Source organism: Corvus brachyrhynchos, unplaced genomic scaffold (assembly GCF_000691975.1).
Source record: "Corvus brachyrhynchos isolate BGI_N302 unplaced genomic scaffold, ASM69197v1 scaffold434, whole genome shotgun sequence".
Lineage (NCBI taxonomy): Eukaryota > Metazoa > Chordata > Aves > Passeriformes > Corvidae > Corvus > Corvus brachyrhynchos.
In genome coordinates, this window is record NW_008238372.1 from 66195 (window position 1) to 91984 (window position 25790).

The window sequence follows — 25790 nt, forward strand, 5'->3', positions numbered from 1 at the left end:
TTGAGAAAAAAAATAGGGGCTGTTCACCGAAAATGCTGCACAGCTTCCTGCAGCCTTTCCCTCACACATGTGGTGTTTTGGGGAACTCATAAGTAAGGAATCTCCTCAAAAACTGAGGTTTAAAAAAAGGTCTAGCACTGCCAAATTCTTCTTTGGCGAACAGGAGTGTCTGAGCTCTCCAGGAGGGGTGGAAGTTTCCCTCTCCCTTCTCCCAGCCCCCTCAGGAGCTGAGGAAGAGGAGACCCTGTCTCCCACCTCCTGTGCGGAGCTGGGTGAAGGGATTAGGACACAGAGGGAAGGAAAACTCTGAAGGAAAACTTCTCATCTGCCAATCCTGACGAACAGCGTGATTGATGCTCCAACAGCCCAGCTTTGCCAGCAAATCTCCTTCTGGGAAGGGTAAAGGCAAAATAACTCCCTAAAACCCACAACAGGCAGCTCCACTGCAGGATCCAGTTCCAGGCCCATCCTTTCCCAGCCCCAGCATCTGCTTCAAAGCTTTTATTCCCTCACGTTTTCCTATTCCTATGGAAAATGTTCTCCCTTCCCAAAAGATCTCCATCTTGTTCACTGATTTGAACAGCTACAAAACCTTTGTAGTGAGTGCAGGAGAAAGTCAGGCTTAGTGAAACACGTTCAGAAATAATCTAATCTGCATTCAGCTGATCCTGGTTTTGTCACAGCTCAGAGCACTTCCCACTGATTTCAGCAGAGAGATATCAAGGAGGGTCACCAAAATGATTTGATTTGAAATCCCATTCATTCAAGAGGGGTGAAAAAAGAGCTGTGTGGGATGAAGTGACTGAGAAAAGGAGTGGAAATAATTTCTGCAGGAGTGGGCCAGACTTTACTTCATCCCTAACCCACAGTGCAGCAGCTCTGGCTTCCCGTGTCCCTGATTTCTCAGGGAAGGAGCTTGTCCTGTCAACACTTCTATGTTTCAATAAAAAAAAGCCAAATAATTTGGGAAGCAAATACATAGGATCTCCTGCACTCCCAGAAAAGAGGTGCTGTCACCAGGTTTCCTGCTCCACATATTTCAGTATTTTATTGAACTAAATAAATTACAAATTCCCTGCCTCACATCACCTAATCTCAGCTCTCCCGACTCAGCTGTGAGACTGAAAAATGCCAGGGAAAGGAATCCCATTCCATAAGGAAAAGGAGTGTCTGCACCATGAAACCTCAAGGATGGGAGTATTAAAAACCTACTGAGGTCCAACTTCTTGATAGGACATAAAGGATCCTCACCACCACTGCTCTGCCAGAAAGTGCCAGGCATTCCCATAAATTTAATAATCCTTTGCACTGCCAACCAGTTAAAGTCCATCAATTCCATCCAGTACATCAAGGGGCTACAAAAAGGATGGAGAGGGATTTTCACCAGGGCATGGAGTGACAGGACAACGGAGAATGGCTTCAAACTGACAGAGAGGAGGGTTAGATGGGATTTAAGGAAGAAGGACAGCTCAGGAGTGGCTGGAAGTTTGCCATGAAATAATCATGTTTCAGTTATAGCTCCAGACAAAAGGCCTTAAAACCAAGATTCCTGTCTTTCCTTAATGAGATCTTCACCTGTTAGAATTCAGAGATTCAGAAATTTTGTTCAAAATTAAAAAAAAAATTAGAAGCATGTATTGGAAATGAGGTGACTTTGCTTTCCTATAGAATTTGTATCATGGAATGGTTTGGGTTGGGAGGGACCTCAAAGCCCATCCCATCCCACCCCTGCCATGGCAGGGACACCTCCCACTGTCCCAGGCTGCTCCAAGCCCCAATGTCCAGCCTGGCCTTGGGCACTGCCAGGGATCCAGGGGCAGCCCCAGCTGCTCTGGGCACCCTGTGCCAGGGCCTGCCCACCCTGCCAGGGAACAATTCCTGCCCAATCTCCCATCCAGCCCTGCCCTCTGGCACTGGGAAGCCATTCCCTGGCTCCTGGCCCTCCATGCCTTGGGAATTGTCTCTCTCCAGCTTTCCTGCAGCTCCTTCAGGCCCTGCAAGTCCACACTGAGCTCAGCCCAAAGCTTCTCCTCTCCAGGCTGAACAATCCCAGCTCTCGCAGCCTTTCCTCCCAGCAGAGCTGCTCCATCCCTCTGCTCATCCTGGTGCCTCCTCTGGCCTCTCTCCAGCAGCTCCACGTCCTCCCTGTGTTGGGACCTCCTTCATGTCTTTTCTCCTAAGCAGCTCTCAGACCCGGTAATTCCAGGTGAAGCAAAGGATCTGATAATCCACCACTGAAATTTATGTGCTGGTTATATTCCAATAACAAAATGCTTCACTTTTATGGTTTCTAAGTTGTTATTTGGTACAATTCCGTCTCTGTTTCCAAAATATGAGGCACTTGCAGCAGAAAATGAATAAGAAATAAAGGCATTAATATTATTTCAGCCCATTGGGACGAAAAGGCTTTTTTTGGGGAACAGTTTGAATTTTATTATTATTATATTATGAAAAGATTCTTGGGATTTCCCTAAAAATGACCTCAGGCAGGGCAAGATTTCCTTCAGAACAGAACCAGCAGCTTTTTAGGCTCCTTCTTATCTCCTGCTCAGCAATATATTCCCTCTCTCCCCAATTCTCAGCATCCCACTCTTCAGTAATTTTTTTTCCCCCTAAAGTATTTGGGAAAACTACATATCCAACAGGGAATAATGACATTAAATGCCCAGCTTAGCTTTAGACCAAGGCTAAATCCATGCAGCCTTTTCCTTTTGCATCATTTTCCGGCATCTGGGCCATGAGTGAATTTTTCAGAGCTATGTAGGTTAAAACAATTCAATGAGGAAAAGCAGGAAAAAGCAGTCAAAAGAAGAAAAAAACCTAATTTTTCTGCAGATGTACACAGTAGGTCAGATGGCCTAAGGGAAATATTTAATTTAAGGCTCAGACTATTTCTACCAATTTCCTAACCAAAAGTATTTTCATCAGGAGCACTACTCTTGATCTGGTTACTGCTAATGATTTTCCCCATGGACTTAGCTCATAAAAACAGAAATTGCTTTATGAATCATAGAATCAGAGAAGTTGGAGAAGAAAATGATGGGTTAGGTCATCCTGCCCTTCTCACTGACAGTGCAGCAGGATTTCTTTTCAGAAAAAAAAAAAACCCCAACATTTTGAAAATAAGCATTTATTCAGAAGCAGGGAATAAAAAAATCCTCAGTTCAAAAGAGGTTTTAAAAATCCATAATGAAAGCAGGGGAGGAAGAGCCAGGTTTTTAAGTACCTTGGCTCTCTCTACCAGCTGTGACAATCTGAGGAGAAGTTTTGTCTGGGTAGGCATGGACAGGAATCCAGTGGGAAAAAAAAAGAAAATGTGGCAGTGCCACTGATGGGAATTTATCACAATTTTAAGTGAAAATTTAGAGGTGCCAAGGTGCTGCTGGCTAAAGACCTGGATATCCCAGCAATAAGGACCTAGTGAATAATGGGATGTGCAGGAACACCATGTCCACAGGCCTTTGTGCCGAGCAAAGGTGGCCCTGGGACAGTGCTATTGTCACCTATTGTCACCTCCACATATCCCAGGGAGCCCAAAAGTCACAGAATCCCAGAAAGGTGGGCAGAGCCCTTCAGGATCACCCAGTGCCACCCCAGCAGCACCAGCAGCACCCCAAAGCCTGTCCCCAAGGGCCACATCCAGACTCCTCCTGAGCACTCCCAGAGACAGTGACTCCAGCACTCCCTGGGCAGCTCATCCCAAGGCCTCACCACTCTGGCAGGGAAAAATTGTTTCTAATCCTTGATCTGAACCTTCCCTGGCCCCTTGCGCTTATTGGAATCCAGGCTGTCTGAGAACCATCACAAACACAAAGGAAATGGATCAAAAACTCTCGCTGGAGTTGGTTTTAGAAAATGAATCAAAATTTCTCCCTGGAGCCAGTTTTGGACCTCAGCAGGTTTTTTTTCTAGATCTCTGGAAGACATCAGGATCTCATTTTCTTCCCATTATTTCCACAGATCTCTGGTGAATCAGGAGAAAACACATCTCTGCCTGTTTGGAATTCCTTCAGCTCAAGTGAGTGAGTCATGGATCTGTGGGAATGTTCCCAAATATTGATTACTGAAACAAAACCACTCTAATCCAGCAGTTTTTGAATCCCATCCCAATCCAAGAAGGCTGATATCCTTCTAAATCCCTTCAGTCCACAGCTGGTTTGACAGGGCTCACCACAGATCCTGTGGGGGAGCCAGGCCCAATCCATGTCTCCATCAAAGGTATTTAGGGAAGAGACACTGCACTGGTCATGGCTGTGGCTCTGATTTGGAAACCTCGGTGAGAAGTAAAATTTGAGGACTTTGAAGCCCACTTAAAAATGAAGGGAGCGAAATATAATCATTGGAAAAGCTGGGAGAGCTGGGGGTGTTTGGCCTGGAGAGGAGAAGGCTCCAGGGAGAGCTCAGAGCCCCTTGCAGGGGTTATAAAAAGGAGGGAGAAGGACTTCTTATGCAGGCAGAGAGTGACTGGAAAAGAGGGAATGGTTTTAAACTGAAGGAAAGCAGGGTTAGATGGGATATTGGGAAGGAATTCCTGTTTGTGAGGGTGAGGAGGCCTTGGGAGAGGTTGTCCAGAGAGGTTGTGGACTCCCCATCCCTAATGGAATTCAAGGCCAGGTTGGACAGGGCTTGGAGCACGCTGGGACAGTGGAAGGTGTCCCTACCCATGGCAGGGAGTGGAATGAGATGATTTTTAAGGTCCCTTCCAACCCAAACCATTCCATGATTCCACAATCCCTTCTATACTGTGTCACGAGTGACTCAGCAATAAAAAAGCTGTGAATTCCTACTGGGGGGAATTCCTCCGGTGGGAGTCCAACCTTTCCTCAGGAGATCCCTAAAACCTCCCTCACTGTGCAGCTGATTTGCCTCAAACAAGGGATATTAACTCCAAGGAAGCCTTTGCATACATTTGGGCCGGGCAGATCCGTGTGCTGCTTCCGTATGGATCATATCTCCAGTTCCTTTTTAAAATGCAGAATCTTATTAAATATTAACTCTTCTCCCAACTGAAGAATCAATTTCCAGCAGCAGGTTTGCCTGCAGGAGGATTTTGTTTCAAGCAGATGCATATTCAAAGAACTGAAGTTTATTTGCTGTCTGCAAACCGTGAGCATGCCCAGGTGATTGCATATGCAAATCTGGAATTTGCATACACAAATAGCTTTTTTTATGTGCACAGCTGCCTGGTTCACTGAGGATATTTTTCAGGGACAATTCAACCACAATTTAAATAAAAAACCCCAAACAACAAACCAAAGAAATAAGAATAAGTAAATAAGGAGCCTTACCCTGACAGAGTATTTGCTTTAAGGCCTGTCCTCAAATCCAAAAAATATAGGTCAAATTTTTCCACTAAAACCATGGATCATGATGCAACTCAGGCAAATGAAGGCTCCAGAAGAAAACCTGAGTTTTCTAAGCTATTTTAGCTGAAATTTCAAACATTTCTTTCCTGGTTAAGCAGCCCCGAGCTGTGAGTCTCATTCCCTGGAGGGTGTTTGGGTCCTGCTGCTCTGTTCTCCCGGGACAATTCCACTTAAGTAACATCCAGAACCTCTGCCAAGAGTGTGGGAGGGAAGCAAAAAGCTCGTCCCAAACCTCAATTTACATTTTGATAACAATATGCAAATGCCCCACTCAGGGTAGTGACTGAGGCCAACGATTGCCTCTGGTGACCGGCAGAGACGCTGGGATCCCAGCTCGGGAAGGACGTGGAGCTGCTGGAGAGAGGCCAGAGGAGGCACCAGGATGAGCAGAGGGATGGAGCAGCTCTGCTGGGAGGAAAGGCTGCGAGAGCTGGGATTGTTCAGCCTGGAGAGGAGAAGCTTTGGGCTGAGCTCAGTGTGGCCTTGCAGGGCCTGAAGGAGCTGCAGGAAAGCTGGAGAGAGACAATTCCCAAGGCATGGAGGGCCAGGAGCCAGGGAATGGCTTCCCAGTGCCAGAGGGCAGGGCTGGATGGGAGATTGGGCAGGAATTGTTCCCTGGGAGGGTGGGCAGGCCCTGGCACAGGGTGCCCAGAGCAGCTGGGGCTGCCCCTGGATCCCTGGCAGTGCCCAAGGCCAGGCTGGACATTGGGGCTTGGAGCAGCCTGGCACAGTGGGAGGTGTCCCTGCCATGGTTTGTGTTGGAATGAGATGATCTTGAAGATCCCTTCCTTCCCAAACTATTCCCTGATTCTGTGATGTCTCCTCGCACATCTGCTCCACCCTCACTCCATTTCACCCAGACAGAACTGTCTGTCCTCAGCATCTGGACAAAACAACCACCTGTGTGCAAGGCTCGGGCATTTCCTGGGAATGTCAAATCCTTCAGCTCCTCCTTGTGCTTAATTCCTTTAAAAAAGGGAAGAAAGAAAGAAAAGGAGGAAGGATTTGCTGTCTGTACAAATAGATGGGAGCTCCCAAGCTGTCCCAAGCTGAGGTTCAGGGAACTCCAGGAAGCAGCAACCATGGGATTTATTCCTGTTTGCAGGGTGGCTGAGCCTGAAGGGTTTGATCAATGCCCATATTGGTTTCCAATGCTTTAAAATCCTCTTAACATCTGAAAAGCAAGAAATGATGTGCAAGGTATTCACTGCCCACCTTTTACCAGCATCCCTTCTGTCAGCTCTTGGAGACGAGCCAAGCCATGCCTGGCTGGATATTTCAGAAATGCAAGTCACTGGATCAGCTGGACACCAGTGAAAAAGAAAACCTCAGGAAGGCAGAATTAAAACCATTTGTAAAGCTTAAAACATTCCCATTTCTCCACATGCACTGGATTTTGTGAGGATGGGGATGAGCCCCTACATTCAATCAGTTTATCCCTCTGGAAATTCTCTCCTGAGCTCACTTACTTCTGGGTTCCCGAGGTCCATCCACGGTGATCTTGATGGCTCTGTGGTACGTGGCTACTTGGGGAGGATTTGTGAACACCGTGATAGTCAGAGTGAAACTTTTCCCTGCAACAGGAAAAAAAAAGACATTGTTACTGAGCAAAAAAATCTCTGAGCAAGTGTTGAGAAAAGCAAACTCCACATTTCTGGTGGAGCTTGAACACCCTGCAAGGCACTAAAAGGTTTTATGGGGTGTAGAATCCTGGTGCTGGATTCATTCCCTCCGTGGCAACTGCTCAAAGCTTTCGGGGAAACAAAATTAATTTGTATTTAAATCACCTACACTCTGTTTGTGAAAAAAAAAAAAAAAAAAAAAGGAGGTTACCCCTTAAGAGTCAGGGTTTATCTGATATTCCTGACACTGGGGTGTTATCTGTGCTTTCTGAAGGGAGTTCGTTCAGGGAGGCTGGGAAATCGTGGCTGGCTTTTCCAAAAGTGCCACGGGAATCTGAGCAACAGCTCTTGTTAAAATGAAAGAGAAGTGGGTGCTCAGATCCCCCAGGCAGGTTGTAAAATCCCACACTCTGTGGCTGAGGCCAGCAGGAGATCAATTCCATATTGTGAAGCAGAGCCCTCTGAAAATCAGCTGCTACTGCAGTGCCAAGAAAGAAGGGAATGGAAAAATTAAAAAAAATCCCTACAGCTCGTCCACAGAGAATTAAAACATTTAATGGAGCTACAGCAGAGTATAAAGCTCAGTTCTTCTATTATTCACCAAGAAAACTGCAAAGGTGTTTTCCAGATCGTTCTGTGCATGGGATGGCTCTGCTTTGGGAAAAGAACTGCTGCCCCTGGATTTACTCCTGGCGTTTTCTGAAGAACAGAGGTAACATTCTGCATCTTTGATAAGACCTCAAATGATGGTGTTGGCCTTGGCAGCAAGAAAACCATTGCCTGGCAGCAGCTTCAGCATCGTTATCTCAGCATCACAGAGGACTCAGAGGCTGACAGGAATCTCTGTTAGCAGCCAGAGACCTCAGGGGACATCACCCCGAGTTGGAGAAGCAGGAATTGTTGTAAGAAAATTGAGGCTCTGCTCCTTTGGAGGATCCTCCTCCCTCATTTCCCCACCTGAATGTGGGGTTTCTTCCCTTCCACCCATTTTTATAGTTTGCTTCAGTGAGCTCTACAAATGAGGCTAAATTTGAAGGGAAATGGAAACAGAAGTGCCTGCCTGTAGCAGCGATATTCCCCTTCCCAAGGAGCATTCCCTGGCAGTTCAGCCCTGCCCTTAGCGCAGCTCCCGCTCCGGCACTGCAGCGACATCACAAACCTGCTCCTGCAAATTGTCCTCATCGCATCCCTGGGAATTTGGGACTCAGCCTCCCACCCCTGCCCTGGGGAGGAGGAGCTGTGGGGAGGTGAAGAATCTTGGCCAGGATCTCACAGGAAGCCAAGGATGGAGCCACTTGGCTGCTGCAGCTAAACCCGGCTCTAAGCTGGAATCACCACCAGAAGCTGAAGGAAAGCCTTGCAAATCCCAGGGTCTTCCCACATCCTCGCTAAACAGCAGTCCTGGAGATGGATGGAATTGTAAACATCACTTCACATCCCTCTCTCAGGGCCTACATCTCCCCCAGCAAGGATGGCTGAGCTCCTGACATCCTTTAAATAGCAAATTCTGTGATAAAGCTTTACAGCTTTGTTCTTCTTTCCCTGCCTGCACAGCAGATGAGGCATCAGTAATAAAGTTTGATAAATTCCCTCCCAAAAGCTTTATCACCCATCAGAGAGGCACCTGTAGATCACAGAATCACAGAGAATTCTGAGCTGGGACACACAAGGATCATCCAGTGCAGCTCTCAAGTGAATGGCCTGTACAGGGATCTTCCTCCTTTCCAAAATATAATTCCCTGTATCACTACATGCAACAGCTAGACCACTAAAACAGAGAGAGAATTTAAAAATATACTTTGTCCTCTGGACGAAGCTGCAGTGTTTCCACCTCGCTCCCAGTCTAGGGTTTATTTTGACACCTGCTGCTCTGCTAGAACACAGAGTCAATTTATTTCTTTAGAAGGCTCTGGAGAAGTTTCTATCTCGAAAATAACTGCAGGAAAAACCCCAATAACAATGTAGCACAACGTGGCCATAATTCCAGTCTGTTAAACCAGAATAACAAAGAGGGAGAAACCCACAAGGATCATCCAGCGCAGCTCTCAAGTGAATGGCCCGTACAGGGATCTTCCTCCTTTCCAAAATATAATTCCCTGTATCACTAAATACAACACTTACCACTAAAACAGAGAGAGAATTTAAAAATATACTTTGTCCTCTGGACTAAGCTGCAGCATTTCCATCTTGCTCCCAGTCTGGGGTTTATTTTGACAACTGCTCTGTTAAAGCACGGAGTCAATTTATTTCTTTAGAAGGCTCTGGAGAAGTTTCTATCTCGAAAACAACTGCAGGAAAACCCCCAATAACAATGTAGCACAACGTGGCCACATTACCAGGCTACAAAAGCAGAATAAAGCAGAAGAGGGAGCAGGATTCCATTTTTTAAAGGATTTTTTTACAGAACAGACTCCACCAAGCCCGTGTGGGGCTGTGACACGAGCTGGCAGGAGCAAGAAGACACTTGGGTTACTCCTTGCTGCCAGCAGACTGCTCATTAACCACATCCTGGTTAACCACAGCCCGTGGAACCATAAACCTGGGTGTCACTCACCAACAATTCTGCCCAGGTTTTATTCCCTGGTTCTTCTGTCCTATTTCCATCCAGCTTTATTAAGTGGTTTTATCGCTCCTGCATTATTCAGCATTTATGGGGCTGGTTAACACAGGTTATGATTGGAGGGATTGTTAGTCAAATGTGGGGTTTATGGGTATTCCTGGTTTGGGATGACAGCAGGGCCATAAATGTCTCCTCCTGGCTTTGATGTGTGATGATACAGATTTTATTTCCAACAACACTTGCTAAGACACCCAGAGTGTGTCTGCACAGACAGATTGCCCAAAACTGACTTAGAGAGGTCCTGACCTTGCTGGTGACTGGAAAAATGGACCAAACACCCCCAAAAGTCATCGTGAAACTCTGGCCTTGTTTGGATGCCTCCGAGAGTCACACTGAAAGTGTCACAGCAGTCACAGCAAGCCAGCAGCATGAGCTAACATCAAAATCTGAGAGCCTCTGGCTTCAACATTCCCATAAATCTGTGGAAAACCACCCAGAAATCAGCTCAGGTCTCTTTGGATGGAAGCCAATCGTTCCTGGGTCATCCTGGGAGTCTTTGAAGGGGGTGAAAGGGGTTTTGGGGTGCAAGAGCCACTTGAGACCCCGTTTCTCTCTGGAACTATCCCTGGTGGTTCCTAATACCAGGCACCTGGTGAGCACAAGGATGAAATTCTCCAGAGGTTGGACAGGCCTCTGCCTTTGGAAACCCTTCCCACGAACATCAAGGCCTCAAATGTGTGAGGGCACAGCCCAGGACTCACTGCTTCCATCAGCTCTTCCCTCCCAACCAGGGGAGGAAAAATTGCTTGGGAATGTTTGTTATTGTAAGAGCTGTAAGGTCAGAACCCTTCCAGAAAAAGCAATGGAAACAGTGGCAGTCCTGGCTGGGATACAAGGCTGAGCTTGGAAATGTTGTCTGGACACTCTGTTGGGGGGCTTGATAGAGACTGGACCTCGAAAGTGCCCTCAAGTGTCACTGATTTGGCAGCTGAAGCCACGGAATTCCAGAATCCCTGAGGTTGGAAAAGCCCTCCCAGCCCAGCCAGGCCCAGCTGTGCCCCATGCCCACCTTGTCCCCAGCCCAGAGCACTGAGTGCCACCTCCAGCCCTTCCTGGGACACCTCCAGGGATGGGCACTCCAAACCTCAGATGGATTCTGAGTTGTCCCCACATGACTACACAGGATTGCTCAGGAGGTCCCTTGAGATTGAGCAAAACTGAGAGGACTTCAGAGGAAGCACAAAGCACAAAGTTCTACCTGGCAGGAGGAGAGGGAACGGCCTCAGGCTGGGCCAGGGGAGGTTTAGATTGGATATGAGGAGGAATTTCCCCGTGGAAAGGGAGGTCAGGCCTTGGGAAGAGCTGCCCAGGGAGGTTTGGAGTGCCCATCCCTGGAGGTGTCCCAGGAAGGGCTGGAGGTGGCACTCAGAGCTCTGGGCTGGGGACAAGGTGGGCATCGGGCACAGCTGGGACTCCATGGGCTGGGAGGGCTTTTCCAGCTTCAGGGATCCTGGGATTCTGTGCTATTGTCCCTTCAACCCAGGCCATTCCATGACTCCATGATCAACTCCCAAGACTGAAGCATCTGATGGTGTTTTGCCTGTGCCCTGCACTGAAAACCAGGAATCTGAAGCCCCCATTCCGTGTCCATCCCACCTCCAGAGGCTGGAGCAGAACCAGCTCCCATCCAGCAGGATTTCAGTGGTCTCCAAAGTGCCCTGAAGAGCTCTAGAGGGAGCAAGAGGCTCGTGAGCTGCGGCCCCTGGGAATGTCTGAGAGGAACCAAGGGGGAAAGAATGAACCCCGGGTGACACCAGGGTCACATGAAGCTCCTGTGTCCTGCTTGAGTCATCCCCGAGCAGCGTCACCATCAGCTGGGGCTGCAGGGGGGAGGAACACTTCAAATAAAAGTGGCTGCATGGGCTGATGGAAAAGGGAGTGAGAACTGTTGGGAAAAGAGGCCGCAACTTGAACTTCTCACTTCATTTTGATCCACTTCTTTCTCTGGCAGACAAAGCCATTGACTCCATGGATAAAGGGTGATCCCAATGGGAACAGGAAAGAATGGAGTGAAACTTTCAGAAATTTGGGTGTGGAAGGGGGAGAAAAAGGCAGGCAAAGGGATGATGAGGTCGGTGTAGTCACTGCCTTTTACTTTTTGGCTTTGTTCTAATGAACATTTGTGCCATTAAATTTGGTTTGGTTGGTTGGGGGTTTCTTTTCCTTTTTAAAAAATTGTTGCAGTGAATTATTAGATAAAAAGAAAGAAAAAAAAAGAAGGAAAGCAGCTGAGAATGTCTGTGCTGACAAGGACAAAAGGTACAGGTTGAAAACTATGAAATGTAAGGCACAAATGCAACACAAATGACATTACAGCCATTTCTGTGCTATTAGGGAGAGAATTCCAGGTTCTAGGAAGAATGATGATCATTTTATTTTGTGTTTTTTTTTAAATCCAGCTTCTACTTTTTAGCCCCTGTGTACCGCTATTAAACCACGCTAAATGATCCATTTTCCCCATCTTTATGGTTCCCTACAGCGTCTCCCTGGCTCTCTGCCAAAGCCAGGAGCTCTCCTGCATTTAAACATCTCCAGGATGCCATCCACACGTTCCATATCCATCCCCCAACGTCAGCTCCCAGACACTGGGGCCAACTGTGGCTGGTTCTTATCTCTGAGCACTCCAAATCTGATCCACAGGATGAGAAGGGCTGATATCACTTGACCCTTCATGAGTTAACTGCTGCTCATCCCAGGAGTGAAAGGGTTTTGCAGGTGTTCAAAGCCTGCACGAGGCAAAATTCTGTGCTCAGGTGGTGGCTTTTTTTCTCCTGCCACCAGTGATGCTTTGGCACAGAATAAAACTTTGCCTCTTCTGTTTGATCTGCTGCTGTCTCGTCAGAAAAAAAAAACAAACCCAAACAGCTGCAGCTGGAGCAAGAGGCATCCGAAAAAACACCGTGATTTGTTTACCAGCAGCACCACAGAGGCCACTGGATTTAAATATGCAATAAAGCTGTTATTGACCTCAGCTGCTCCGAGCTGGAAATGGTTTGTTAATTGTGACCACCGCAGACCAACGGTCCCAACACCCAAATGAGGGTGGTGGCCCCAAAAAAGTCCTCCAGGGAGAACTTAGAGCCTCTTGCAGTGCCTAAAGGGGCTCCAAAACAGCTGCAGAGGGACTTGGGACAAGGCATGGAGGGACAGGAATAGTTTAAGATGGAGGAAGGAAGGGTTAGATGGGATTTTTGGGAAGGAATTCCCTGTGAGAGAGGGAGGCCTTGGCATAGAAAAGTTGTGGCTGCCCCTGGATCCCTGGAAGTGTCCAAGGCCAGCTTGGAGCAGCCTGGGGTGGTGGAAGGTGTCCCTGCCCATGGCACTGGATGATTTTTAAGTTCCCTTCCAACCCAAACCATTCCACGATTCCAAAACTCCCCATCCAAATCATCACAGGGGGAAACGGAGCTGCTTGTGTGTTTTGATGGATTTTTTTTAGGGTTTAAGCATGTGTCAAGCTGGAAATTTGGGAAATACAAGCCCTTCCCTCCTTCCAGAGCAGCCTGGCTCAGATAAACCCGTGCTTGGGAACGTTTCTGCCGAGTGCCTCACTCCAGGAAGTTCTTCTCTCTGTGTTTACACAGCATCTCCTTACCCAGAATGAAATCTCCAGCGCTCTAAATCAGTAAGTGTTTTGTTCTGGATTTCTGTGGGGTCAAAAGGGGTCCTGCTGCGAACTGGAACCCCCAGAAATACTGGATTTGTTGTGCAATAAGGGTGGAAAAGCAGCTCGGTCCTGCAGGAATATGTCTGCTGCTGGCTTTTTCCTTTTCCTGTCCTTCTCAGCTCCCAAATCCTGATTTTTTTTGACAATAAAGGTGGAAAAGCAGCTCACCCCTGCAGGAATATGTCTGCTTCTGTTTTTTTCCTGTTCCTTTCCTCCCCAGCTCCCAAATCCTGATTTTTTTTTTGCAATAAGGGTGGAAAAGCAGCTCACCCCTGCAGGAATATTGTTGGTGTTGGCTTTTCCCCTTCCCTTTCCTCCCCAGCTCCCAAATCCTGAATTTTTTTTGACAATAAAGGTGGAAAAGCAGCTCACCCCTGCAGGAATATGTCTGCTTCTGGTTTTTCCCTGTTCCTTTCCTCCCCAGCTCCCAAATCCTGAATTTTTTTTGACAATAAAGGTGCAAAAGCAGCTCATTCCTGGAGAAACATGCCTGATACTGGCTTTTTCCCTTTCCCTTTCCTTCCCAGCTCCCTGCAGCACTCCAGACATGCCCTCCACACTCTTTTCCTCCCATTCTCCATGGTTTTTCCTGGCTGCCAACTCCATTGCTGGGGTGGAAAACAGCAGAGCTGCTGTGGGATTCCCAGAGCCGGGAGGCCAGGAGAAGGTTGTGTCTTGGGGTGGAATCCTTTCAATTATTTTGGTGAAGCCAAAATGATGGTGCTCAGCCAAAATGCACCAATTATTGTGGCACTTTTAACCCGAGGCAACACAGGAATTACATTGAGCAACCCAAATTACATCACTGAAATCAAGCAACGTTAATAGAGACGTTGTCAAGCTCAGCAGGCACTCAAACTGAATTTTACCTTATCTGGGTGATAAGGGAAGTTCCTGTCACTCAGGTGGAGATTTTCCCTGCCAGTCTGCTTCTTCCAGAAGTCAAAAATATCATCCCGAGCTGCAGACATGAAATATTGACCCAGGAAGCTGCTGCTGCACTCGGTGTTACTTTCCAGCTGTTCAAACCAAGCTGACTCAGGCCCTGAGTTTTGCTGCTACCTGGGATCTCAATTCTGTGCAGGAGATGTGAATATACCCCCAAAAAAAACACCTGGGAGGAGTCTCAGGTTCCATGAAAAGAGAAAAGTCATCACAGGCAGGTTCCTTGCAGGAGGCCAGGGCTGCTGCCAAGTGGCAGAATCAAGGGATGAAAAGACTCTGGGAGATGCTCAGAGGAGTTTCAAGCGGACCCCAGGATACCAAAAGAGCACAAATATCTTGGGGAGCTTCCCTGGAGGAGTCTGGGGCTGCTCCCTGAAAGCTCAGCTCCCTCGAGGAGATGGGAGGGAGGTTCCAAAGTCGCTTTTTCCCTCTTTTGAGGTACCAACATTCAAACCCCTTTCCTCAGAGAAACTTTAACCTGATGGGATGAACACCCAGCATCCCAGAAACGTGTCAGTGCCACTTTTAAAATCCCATTTCTACCCAAATGCCGCTTTTTGTCCCTTCCTGGAGCAAGCACCACCTTCAGCATTTCACCTGGAGCCCTCAGAAGCCTCTCCCTTGCAGGACAGGGATTGCTCACCCTGCCAAGCGTTGCAAGGGTGGGACCGAGCTCACTGAAACAGCCACGATTTTTCTGTCTGTGGGGTTTTTTTTTCTGGGGGGGGCGGGGGGGACACAGATGTTTACACTTGAATTTGACAATTTGTGTGCAGCCAGTTTCGCTTCTGTGCTGCTGAGGGGTTTCACTTCCCCAGGCTGTGTGCGTGGTGATGACACCACCCTGTGTTAATCCCTTCCCTGACAGCCAGACCGAGGGTGGAAAAGGGCAGCCTGGTGGCACCTGATGGCCTTTCCCTCCTCCAGCAGCTCGGGTTGGGTGTGCATTCCTTGCAAAAGCTCATGGCTGTGCTGGGAGAGAGGAGTCTCAGCTCGATTCCTGTGATCTCCCTCTCTCAGGTTGCTGCTTCTGCCACCTTCATGGGATTTTTCCTGTGAATGTGCTTGAGCAGAGATGCCACAAAAGCACAGTTTGTTCTGTTTAGAGAATACAAATATGTGGCAGTTGAGTAGCAGGAGATCCTGGATGTGGGTAGGAAATGGTTGTGGCCATGGATCAGGAAGGAGCTGTGGCAGAAGGCAGGAAAATAACTCTGAGAATCTCGGAGAGGATATAAACAAAAGAGGACATAAAAAAGAGGAGGGCTCTGAAGACAGGATGCCCTACAGCAGAATGCCAGAATGGTTTGGGGTGGAAGAGACCTTAAAGCCCATCCAGTGCCACCCCTGCCATGGGCAGGGACACCTCCCACTGTGCCAGGCTGCTCCAAGCCCCAATGTCCAGCCTGGCCTTGGGCACTGCCAGGGATCCAGGGGCAGCCCCAGCTGCTCTGGGCACCCTGTGCCAGGGCCTGCCCACCCTCCCAGGGAACAATTCCTGCCCAATCTCCCATCCAGCCCTGCCCTCTGGCACTGGGAAGCCATTCCCTGGCTCCTGGCCCTCCATGCCTTGGGAATTGTCTCTCTCCAGCTTTCCTGCAGCTCCTTCAGGCCCTGCAAGGCCACACTGAGCTCAGCCCAAAGCTTCTCCTCTCCAGGCTGAACAATCCCAGCTCTCGCAGCCTTTCCTCCCAGCAGAGCTGCTCCATCCCTCTGCTCATCCTGGTGCCTCCTCTGGCCTCTCTCCAGCAGCTCCACGTCCTCCCTGTGCTGGTCCCAGGGCTGGGGCAGCTCTGCAGGTGGGCTCTCACCTGAGCACAGGGGCACAGGGGCACAAAAGCCACCCCAGGGTGACACCCAGGAGCTGGCACAGCCATGAGTCACCTCTGTCTGCCAACACCAACAACCCCCAAGACCAAACCACTGGGAATGCCCTGTGTGGTGATGGCCAATTCCACAGTGGGACTATTTGGAGCTGTGGGAGGAATTTGGCTGCCAGGACCATGATTTGTGTTTCAGCATCCTGAGGTCCTGTGGAAAGCCCAGTTTCGGGCTTTGTGGTGGAGGTGGTTTCTGTGGATGTCTCTGCACCAGAGTTACCCCAATCTCTTGGATGGTTTCCCTTTCTGCCCTCAAAGACAACCCCAGTGACCTGCTGGAGCTGCATTTTTGGGGTGGGATGCTGCCTGAGACTGGAAGCCTGCAGATCAAGTTTCCAAAAGGGATGAAAGCCTTAAATCCATGGAGCGAGGGGGAGGAAGGAAGACCTTTTAATGGAAAAGCCAAGCAGCTTCTACCTCTAAGTGGAGTGGCTGCAGCAACCACTATAAAATTCTCATGAACCTGGGTGGAGACAATAATTACAGCACAGAAAGAATGAAATGCTTGGGGTGCCTGGCCCCTGCACAAGTGGCAGCACAAGGAGATCTCAGCTGGAGTCTTTAGAAGCAATAATTATTATTAAAATATTTCAAGGCTTGAAATACAGCTACTCAATTTCCACAAACACATTGTTTCAACACAGATTCACAGAGGCTGAAATTATTCTTTCCCCAAAAATGTCTCTAATGGAAATTTCAGATGCTTCTATGCCTGGGCTACCCCAAAACCTGAATCTCTGCTTCTGAGCTGGGATGTAAATATCAGGGAATTTTGATTTTTTTCCCTCAGAGTGAAATAATTTCTGTTTTAAATGAAGTGCTCATCTGGACCAGAGCTAGGTCAGAAATGACCTGGCCTCCACAAAGTGCATCCAGCTCTGTCCACAAACTGTCCTGGCTGCTGTGTCACCGCTGAGGAGTTCAGGGGAAAGGGAAAAACAGGAACAGCAGGTGGAAAGGACAGTTTGGGATGAAATGGCTCCAACGCAAAGCTGTTCCCACCTTCTCACTGAAAATGCCTTGGGATCCTTAAGCCTAATAATAGTCCTGAGCCCAGCTATAATTTCAGACCATTCATCAGCTTTTTGAGGTAGAAATTATCCCCCAGACTTTATAGGGATGACAGAGACGTGGCAAGGTTAAGGCCCAGCTTCACGAGCGGATTTATCCGTCTGAAGTGGGATCCAGGCTGGATCCAAACGCTTCAGTCCAAAATTGCATCTCTCACCTCTCCCATTCCCCCAGTCCAGGTGGATTTCTGAGGGGGTTTCTCCTGAAAAACATCCCCAAGCCCTCGAGGCCGCAAGCTCAGGCCCTCAGAGGGGTCAGTTGGCCTTGACCTGCAGCCACTGTCCCCTGTCCTTGACTCCTTCCAAGGGCTGGAGGGCCAGGAGCCAGGGAGTGGCTTCCCAGTGCCAGAGGGCAGGGCTGGATGGGAGATTGGGCAGGAATTGTTCCCTGGCAGGGTGGGCAGGCCCTGGCACAGGGTGCCCAGAGCAGCTGGGGCTGCCCCTGGATCCCTGGCAGTGCCCAAGGCCAGGCTGGACATTGGGGCTTGGAGCAGCCTGGCACAGTGGGAGGTGTCCCTGCCATGGCAGGGGTGGCGCTGGATGATCCTTAAAATCCCTCCCAACCCATTCTGGGATTCTGGGATTCTCTGGCTGCTTTTCTGTTTGAACCTGGGATTTCTTCTCCCCTTGAAGCACTTTTCTCATCCTTTGCCCAATCCTCAGACCAGGCACAGCTCATGTCATGGGTGGTGTGGTCTTTGGCACATCCCATTCCCAGGCACATTCATGGTGCACTGTCCTGTGAACCTGGAAAACTCCCCCGGAGACCTGGATTTTGCCTCAGTCCCACTCCCTTTTGGCAGGATTGGCTTTCATTTTGGAGCAGCCCAAGTCTGGCTCCCAGCCTGGCCAGGTGCTGCACTTTTTTCAAGGACAGGGGGAATGGCTTCCCACTGAGAGAGTAGGGTTAGATGGGATATTGGGCAGGAATTGTTCCCTGGGAGGGTGGGCAGGCACTGGCACAGGGTGCCCAGAGCAGCTGGGGCTGCCCCTGGATCCCTGGCAGTGCCCAAGGCCAGGCTGAATGTGGTTCTGAGCAACGTGGGATAGGGAAAAGTGTCCCTGCCATGGCAGGGGTTGGAATGAGGTGATCTTTATGATCCCGTCCTTTCCAAACCATTCCATGATTCCACGGCGCAGCTCAGGAGCTGGGAACAAACCCTCTCCTCACCCTGTGGTGACCCCTGGGCACGGCTACAGGCAGAGGCTCCATCTCTGGTGAGCAGGGAAGGTGTGGATTCCCTGGAAGAGCAACGCCCTGTCTGACCAGGAGAAGCGAGGAGCACTTTTATCCCCATCAGTGACATTCCAGCAGTGAGGAATTCCACCTGCAGCGGAAGCGGATCAATCCCAACCTGACAATTCCTTTCTCCAGCAGCTCTCTGAGCACAGCAGCTGCCCTGGGACTGTTTCCTCGGAGCTGATTTGCTTGAAGCAAGGGCTCTCTGTGCTGCCATCCCACTAATGCAGCGCACATTGATCCCAGAGCTCGGCAAAGCCCCGGGGTCACTCGATGGAGATCCAGGGAGGGGGGATAACGCTGCCATTACCAACCTGGAAGCTGCCAACTTCCCCCAGAGACAGCTCCGTGGCCTTGGAGATGGACAGGGCTTTGTGCCTAAAGTCCAGCCTGTGGAAAATTTGTGGCTTTGCCAGAGCTTTTCCTTCAGTTCCTCCCTGAACTTCAGGGAACTGATGTGGACACACACGGCTCCAAGCACTGCCCCACCGGAGAGCTCTCATGGCTCCGAGCCCTCCAGGCAGCTGCTTCCCTCCTCCTTCCCTCTCCAGAACCTCCTCCCTCGCCCTCCCCACACGGCAGGTTCGGTGGGAAAAGGCAACAGGAACTTAGGATCGTTCCTTGCATCCTTTTTTGAGCCCCAAACCTGCCCCGGTGCTAAAGGCTCACACGGAATTCCCACCCTGTGTCCAGAGGCTGCAGCTCTCCCAGGGGACTCCCAGGAATATCATCAAGAGAGGGAGGAAAGGGGGCAGAGATGAAGGGAGTAACGATTTGGAGAGGCTGCGTGGAAATAATATGGTGGGAAAAGCTTTGGGAAGCAGGATGGGGGCAAAAAATGTGGAGAGACGCAGCGTTAAGGTAATAGAAAATTTTTAAAAAGTCTATTTTTACTATTTTTTCCTGTTCCTAAAGGGTTTTTGGAAGGGAACAGAGACTGATTCAGCCGGATGGGGGTTTCTGCACATGACTGTGCTGGAAAAGACTCTCTTGACAGCGATTGTCAGCCACTGATTTGCAGCATCCTCGCTCCTACTCAAGTTCTCGGGCCAGCACTAAGCCTGATTTATCTCCCAGCAGGATTTTATTTTGGTGACAAAATAGCTGCTCTTATTGGAGTTGGGATATGGGGAAAACAAATAAAGGTACCCCCCAAAAAATCAGTATATTTTGACCAGAACTCCACGAGTTCTGAAGGGCGGCACCAAAAACTAAACAGCAAAATAAAAACAAAATTAAAAAAACAGAAAACCATCAAACCAACAAGGAAAAAGCTGCAGGGCAAACAGATCTCTCGAAACTATGTAACCTTTTCATCTCGAGAGGTACTTTGTTTTCCCTAAACAACATTCTGGGAAACCCTTTTATCAGGGCAAAAAATAAAAACCCGGGAAAACGCTCCGAGGACGGCGTCTGCCTCATCCTCGCCGCTGCAAAAATGTCCAAGCGGAGCCGTGCAGAACCAAAAAATAGATTTATTGTTATTGGACTGAGGGCAGTGGTTCAGCACTTGGCATGGCCACTGTTTACAGCGGGAATGCTCCCGGAGACAGGAAGTTCTCCGAGCCCTCTGCCATTATTTTTCTCCTGTTGACGCGTTCGGAGCGGGAGGTTTTTCACCCTCGATGAAATCTTCAGTGACGCGGCACAGAGGGGTTTTCGGGAGCTGGCAGAGCCACTAACGCAGCCTCATCCCACGGGATGTTTTTTGGGAGTCCAACCCTCACAGGGAGCAGCATCACCCATGGGGTTAATTCCATAAAAATTGGGGATTCCCAACTCCGTCTGCTCAGAGCGAGAGAGCAGCTTGGCACTGGGAAAGTCTTCTCCTCTCCCCTTCTCCTGCCATTACATCCCTGCTGAGTTTCTGTCCCCTTGGAGGGCTGGGTTTGCTGCTCAGCCTCATCCCAGAGAAGGTTTTTTGGGAGTCCAACCCCCACAGGGAGCAGCATCATCCATGGAGTTAATTCCACAATGGAGGATTCCCAACTCCGGCTGCTCGGAGCAAGGGAGCACCTTGAGCACTGGGAAAAGCTGCTCCTCTCCTGTCCTCCTCCCACTGCATCCCTGCTGAGGTTTCTATCCCCTTGGAGGGTTGGATTTGCTGCTCAGCCTCATCCCAGAGAAGGTTTTTTGGGAGTCCAACCCCCACAGGGAGCAGCATCATCCATGGAGTTAATTCCACAATGGAGGATTCCCAAATCCGGCTGCTCAGAGCAAACCAAGGCACCTCAGGCACTCGGAAGGGGCTTTCCTCTCCTCTCCGACTTCCACTGCATCCCTGCTGAGGTTTCCATCCCTTTGGAGGGCTGGATTTGCTGCTCAGCCTCCCTGGGATTGCACGGAAATCTTGGCTCATATTAATGACAACCAAGCCACCCTAAGTCACTTAAAAATGAAATTATCGCTCGGGGCCTCTGTTTTTTAGGGAAAAATTCCCTGTTCAGGGCAGAATGGAGGGAGAAGAGTCCTTGTCCTCTAACACACGCCCAGGGCACAGCCCCTTCCTTACACTGAGCCATGAAATCATGGAATGGTTTGGATTGGAAGGAACATCAGAAATCATCCAGCTCTGGATGGATGGAGCAGGGACGCCTTCCACTGTCCCAGGTTGCTCCAAGCTGGCCTCGGACGCTCCCAGGGATGGGGCAGCCACAGATTCTCTGGGAAATCCATTCCAGCCCCTCACCACCCTCACAGGGAAGAATTTCTTCCCAATATCCAAAGGAAATTCCCATGTCCCTGCAGCCAAACCTCCCTCCTGCTGGCTGTAGCATCCTTCAAATGCCACATCTTTATCAATCCAGACTCTAAAGAAATGAGTTTGTTTTAAACTCTATCAATTGACCCATTTTTTTTTTTTCCAGTCGATTGCTGTTGGATTTTTTCTATTTCCATCCCATCTGGCAAACTCTGCTTCTTGTGACTGCAGGATCTGATCCCACGTCCCCTGCAGCATTCCAAAGGCTTGGATCAGAACCTGGACGCCTGCTTAATACTGGTTTTACGACCCTGCTCAAGAGCAGCATCCTCTGTTTTGCACATACTTTTATAATTTTGAGTGCATTTCAGTCAAAAAAAATGAAACCAACTTCAACCAAGTGCTCAAATAACGCAGCCACGAAGCGAAGCTGCACAGAAGGAGCAAAATTCTGGCTTGGGAAGACCAATAAAAATAATTGGATTTGAAATCCCGGCCAGTTATTTTGGAGTATTTTTGAGATTTTTGTCTTAAAGTGAATTTTTTTCCCTGAGAATGATATCCAGGAGGAAGAGTCCTGATGGCAGAAACTGTGCCTGCTACAATCTCTCGTGTTCTGCACCTGCTTTCGCTCCATGGAAATTGAGAAATCCCCCAAAATTTACTGATTCCTCTGATCCTGAGGAGATACAAGCACGGATTTAATTTTCCAGCCTTTCCAAGATGCAGTTTTTAAAACCCTCCTGGAGCTCCAGCTCTCAGGTTTAGATTGAGATCTCCTGCAGCAAGCCAAGGCACTTCTCCATCAGCTACTCTTCGGATAACCCATTAATAATCATTTTCATCTGGAAAACATGTTTATTTGTTGGGGTTTTTGGAATCTTACGTCCCACAAAGAAGATAGGAACTGGGATGAGTGATTCCATGAGGAAAATATGTCATGTTCCCCAAACCACGGAGCTCTCCCTCTCCAAAATAACTATTTATTTTTCATTTCAGCCAATGAACTTCTACGGTGTCAGGCTTTTTTGCATCAGATCCATTTCATCAGAGTGACCTAAACCGGTTCTTTATCCACTAAAAAAACAGGGATACGTCGCAGCAGGAGCAGTTGGGAGCTTGGAATGTTCATGAACGGAGGGCGAAAAATCAAGATTAATTTAGTTTTAAGCAGGTAATCAGGCCAAGGGGGGAGGCTGAGACTGGCTGGAGTTTTAAAAGGACATTTTTCTTTCCGAAATGACTCGGTGGGGCTCCCGAGCCAGACGGGCAGGTTTGCCCAGTAGCATTCTCCAACTGGGCTGAGGAATCGGAGCCCTGGATCCCGGCCAAATCCAATGGAAATCTCTTTGGTTGAGGGAATAAAAAAGCCAAATTGCTTTTCTACCACATGTCCAGGTTTTGGGTGACCTGTGACAGTCTCGCTCCTATTCCGGGTGGGAAGAAAATCAAATGTTATGGGTTTTTAATTCTAAACAAGGCTCAGGGCAACCTTTGGGTGTTGGACACGGAATGAAGCTGAAATTTTGGCTGATATTTGGTGCCAAATATTGATTAGGGGAAATCAACCCCCAGACCAGGGGGACTCGCTGTGACACTCCCACAACCAGGAGGAAAACGTGGAAAATCATGTTTGACCCAGGCTGCCCTGCTGGATTTCATGGAAGAAATTGAACTATTTATGAAGAGTGTCAAGAATGGGAATTTCCTCCTCAGAAGGGACAGAGCTGTGGCTGCTGAAGGGATTTTGCTGGCCACACCCGATGTTCACCTCTCAAAACCACTCCTGATTCTCCATCAGGGATTTAAACCAGGGATTTTAAATCCCCTGATGGGCACAAGGAGCCTCCACCGTGCCCTGAACCAACGTGAACTCTCCGTGCCTGCTCGCACAACGCCCCTGGCGCGGCATTATCACCGGTGGCACTGAGCTGATCCCAGCTCAAATATTCCACGGCAAACAAAGTTGGGGTTCATTTTCCTGCAGCCAAGTATCAAAGGCAGCAGTGGCCTTTGAAGCAGCCACCTTCTGCTGCAGGCTTTGTGCAAATGCCACAGAACAGCAGCTCAGAAATCCCGCACAAAGGCAAACAATCCCCACCTTTGGAAAACAATCCCCTGGCGGAGGAGTAAACAAAAGCATCCATTAGTCACCGCCCCAAAGATGGGCAGCCCGGGCAGGTGAGGATGTTTAAGCTTCGAGCCTGACTAAGAGCACGCAGCATTCCCAAATCCCTCCACTTAAAGGATCCCCAGGATCGCACCTGGAGATCACAGCCGGATACCCCAGGTTGGTGTCTGTGCGCCAGCGAGCGGCTGCTGGAGCAGGGTAAGGCCTCGGCCACGCTCTGTTCCCAATAAATAGGGCCTGTTTAGTCCCAGCTTCTGGATTTTGACCTTGAGGCTCCCCCCGTTGCCTGTTATGATTTCCAGCTTCATTACCATGGCCAGGAACTGAACTACAGGTTTGTTTTTATGAGCTTCTCCAGCGCTCTGCCAGCTATTCATTTGAATCTTCTAAACAGTCAGCTCTGAATCATAATGCAAATTCCATTTACTGAAAAGGTGGCACCTTTAATATACCAAATGACCACGTTTAATGACTGATACTTTTAGACATTACAGCATCTCTCATGTTTTCAGTAAATGGATATAATTTGCTCTGCATTACCCTATTATTACTCCTTGCTGGCATTACGAGGCGACGTTCTCAGCTGCGGGTGTTTTCCACCGAGCGCATTTGAAGGCGGCCCAAACAACACAGTTTGAGAGACAGCTGCCTCTGAACCCTCAGCTAAAAATGCTGCAGGACACAGAGGAAAACTGGATTTTATCCCTAAGATGTATTTACTGCTCCGGCAGGGCCGCGCTTTTCCAGCGTTGTGGCCGTGTTTGTGTTGGAAGGGGATCCACGGGCGCTTTTCACTTCAAAGGCAAGGAAAGGCTGTTGTGTATAATCAGGAGAACTTCCTTGCTCTGCAGCCTGACACATCTCCCATTGGGAAGAACAGCCAGAAGTGGGTCAGCTTTGGGACTCTCCTGCAAACACGCTCAGGAATCCCTGTGTGGAAGCAGGACACGGCTCGGGTGTCACATGGAGACAGAGGGAGGGGGAAATGGGGAGGAAGGGGCAGCAGTCCCTGACTGCTGAGGGACACCGGGGCACGAATTGCTCCAAAATGAAACCTCCTGAAGCTCAGGAGACACTGAATTGTCACTAAATTGTCCTGGAATAATGCTGGAATACCATAACACCCCATTCTGATTTGAAAGACAAATGCAGCAGAAAAATACACACTAAAATTCCACATGGATTCACACTGGAAATGTGATGGATTTTCATCCCTGACCTTAAAAGAGAGAGGCTGCTCCTTCTCCTGAGCTTTTTCTGAGCCACAATCTGCTGGCTTCTCTTTGGGGCTTTGACTGAACCTCCCTGCAGTCCCCTCACCATTCAGTTAATTTATTTTAAGTGCTTCTCTTGGAATTTATGGGATTTAAGATTAAGGAATGAAGTTTTAAAGGGTCCTTCTGTGGATTTTTTTGGGGGCGAAGCTTTGTGCACCTGCCCACTCACGGGCAATGCATCAGGTGCTATCTGCAGCTTCCTAATATTTTTATATAGTCCCAATCTAAGTCAGCTTCAACTCTTAATTGGTTATTTATGCTCCAAAAGCCTTTTTATTTATACCAGTGACTACTGGTTATGGCAGAGATACGGTAAATCGGATTTTAAACCCCTCTGTCCTGCCTGGCCTCTCCCATCCACATTGCAGGAGACATTAATTAATAGGATTGTTGCATTTTGAGAGAAAAAAGATCAGAAGAAGAGCCTTCAGCAGGTCAGGAACCTGCAAAATTTTTAGATCTGTGCAGGAATTATTTGTAGTTTTAGCTTGGAGAGATTTTGCAGTGAGTGCTGGGGAGCCCCGAGATGACCACGAGCTGAAAATTCTCATTCTAAATTGAAAATCTGCCACTTAAACCTAACCACGGGGAATATTGTGCTGCCTAAATTAGCAGGGGCAGAGTTGAAATGTCACTCTCTGGGTGGTTTAATCTTTTTTTCCCCACGAGATTTCACCCTTTAAAAACCGGAGTTAACGCGGAAAACGGGCCCGGGAGAGAGCGCAGAAACCCATCCAGCTCATCCCGCGCCGCTGGAATCGACCTCCAGCACATTTTCCAGCATTCCCTGGCAGATAAAAACCCCCAACTCCACGTCCAGAGGCAGAAGGTGCCCCAGGAGCAGCCGGCACCCCCCGTACCTCTGCCGCTCCTGCCCACGAAGCGCAGGTCGTTGAACCGCGCCACCTGGTTCTTCATGGCGGCCGTGGCGTTCCGCAGCTCCGCCGAGTAATTCTCGTCGTTCCCGGCCATCACCGTCACCAGGGTCCCATCGGGGACGTCCCCCAGGGCCACCACCTGCAACAGCAAGGAGCAGAGCGCTCGGATCCCTTCGTTTCATGGGAAAGTGCCGGGGAGAAAACGGGGCAGAGAATCCACGGTGAAAATCTGGGTGGAGCAAGCAGGTGTTGGAGGAGATGGGAATCAGCCGGAATGGAAATCCTCTTCCTGCCTGAAATGTTGTCCCCCTTGTTAAGTCTCTAATCAAGGATTTGCAGTGTGGTTATGGAATTTGAGCTCTGAAATGATAAATTCCAGCCCCCCCCCCCACC

At 49.0% G+C, this 25790-nt stretch overlaps 1 protein-coding gene across 1 annotated transcript in view; it reads right to left on the reverse strand.

Annotated features, from left to right (window-relative positions):
* The window catches only part of RUNX1 (runt related transcription factor 1), a 160320-nt gene that overhangs the window by 46490 nt on the left and 88040 nt on the right, over positions 1–25790 (reverse strand). The window contains 2 exon segments of the mRNA XM_008635281.2: positions 6836–6940; positions 25380–25536. Coding sequence (XP_008633503.2) covers positions 6836–6940; positions 25380–25536 — 262 coding nt within the window.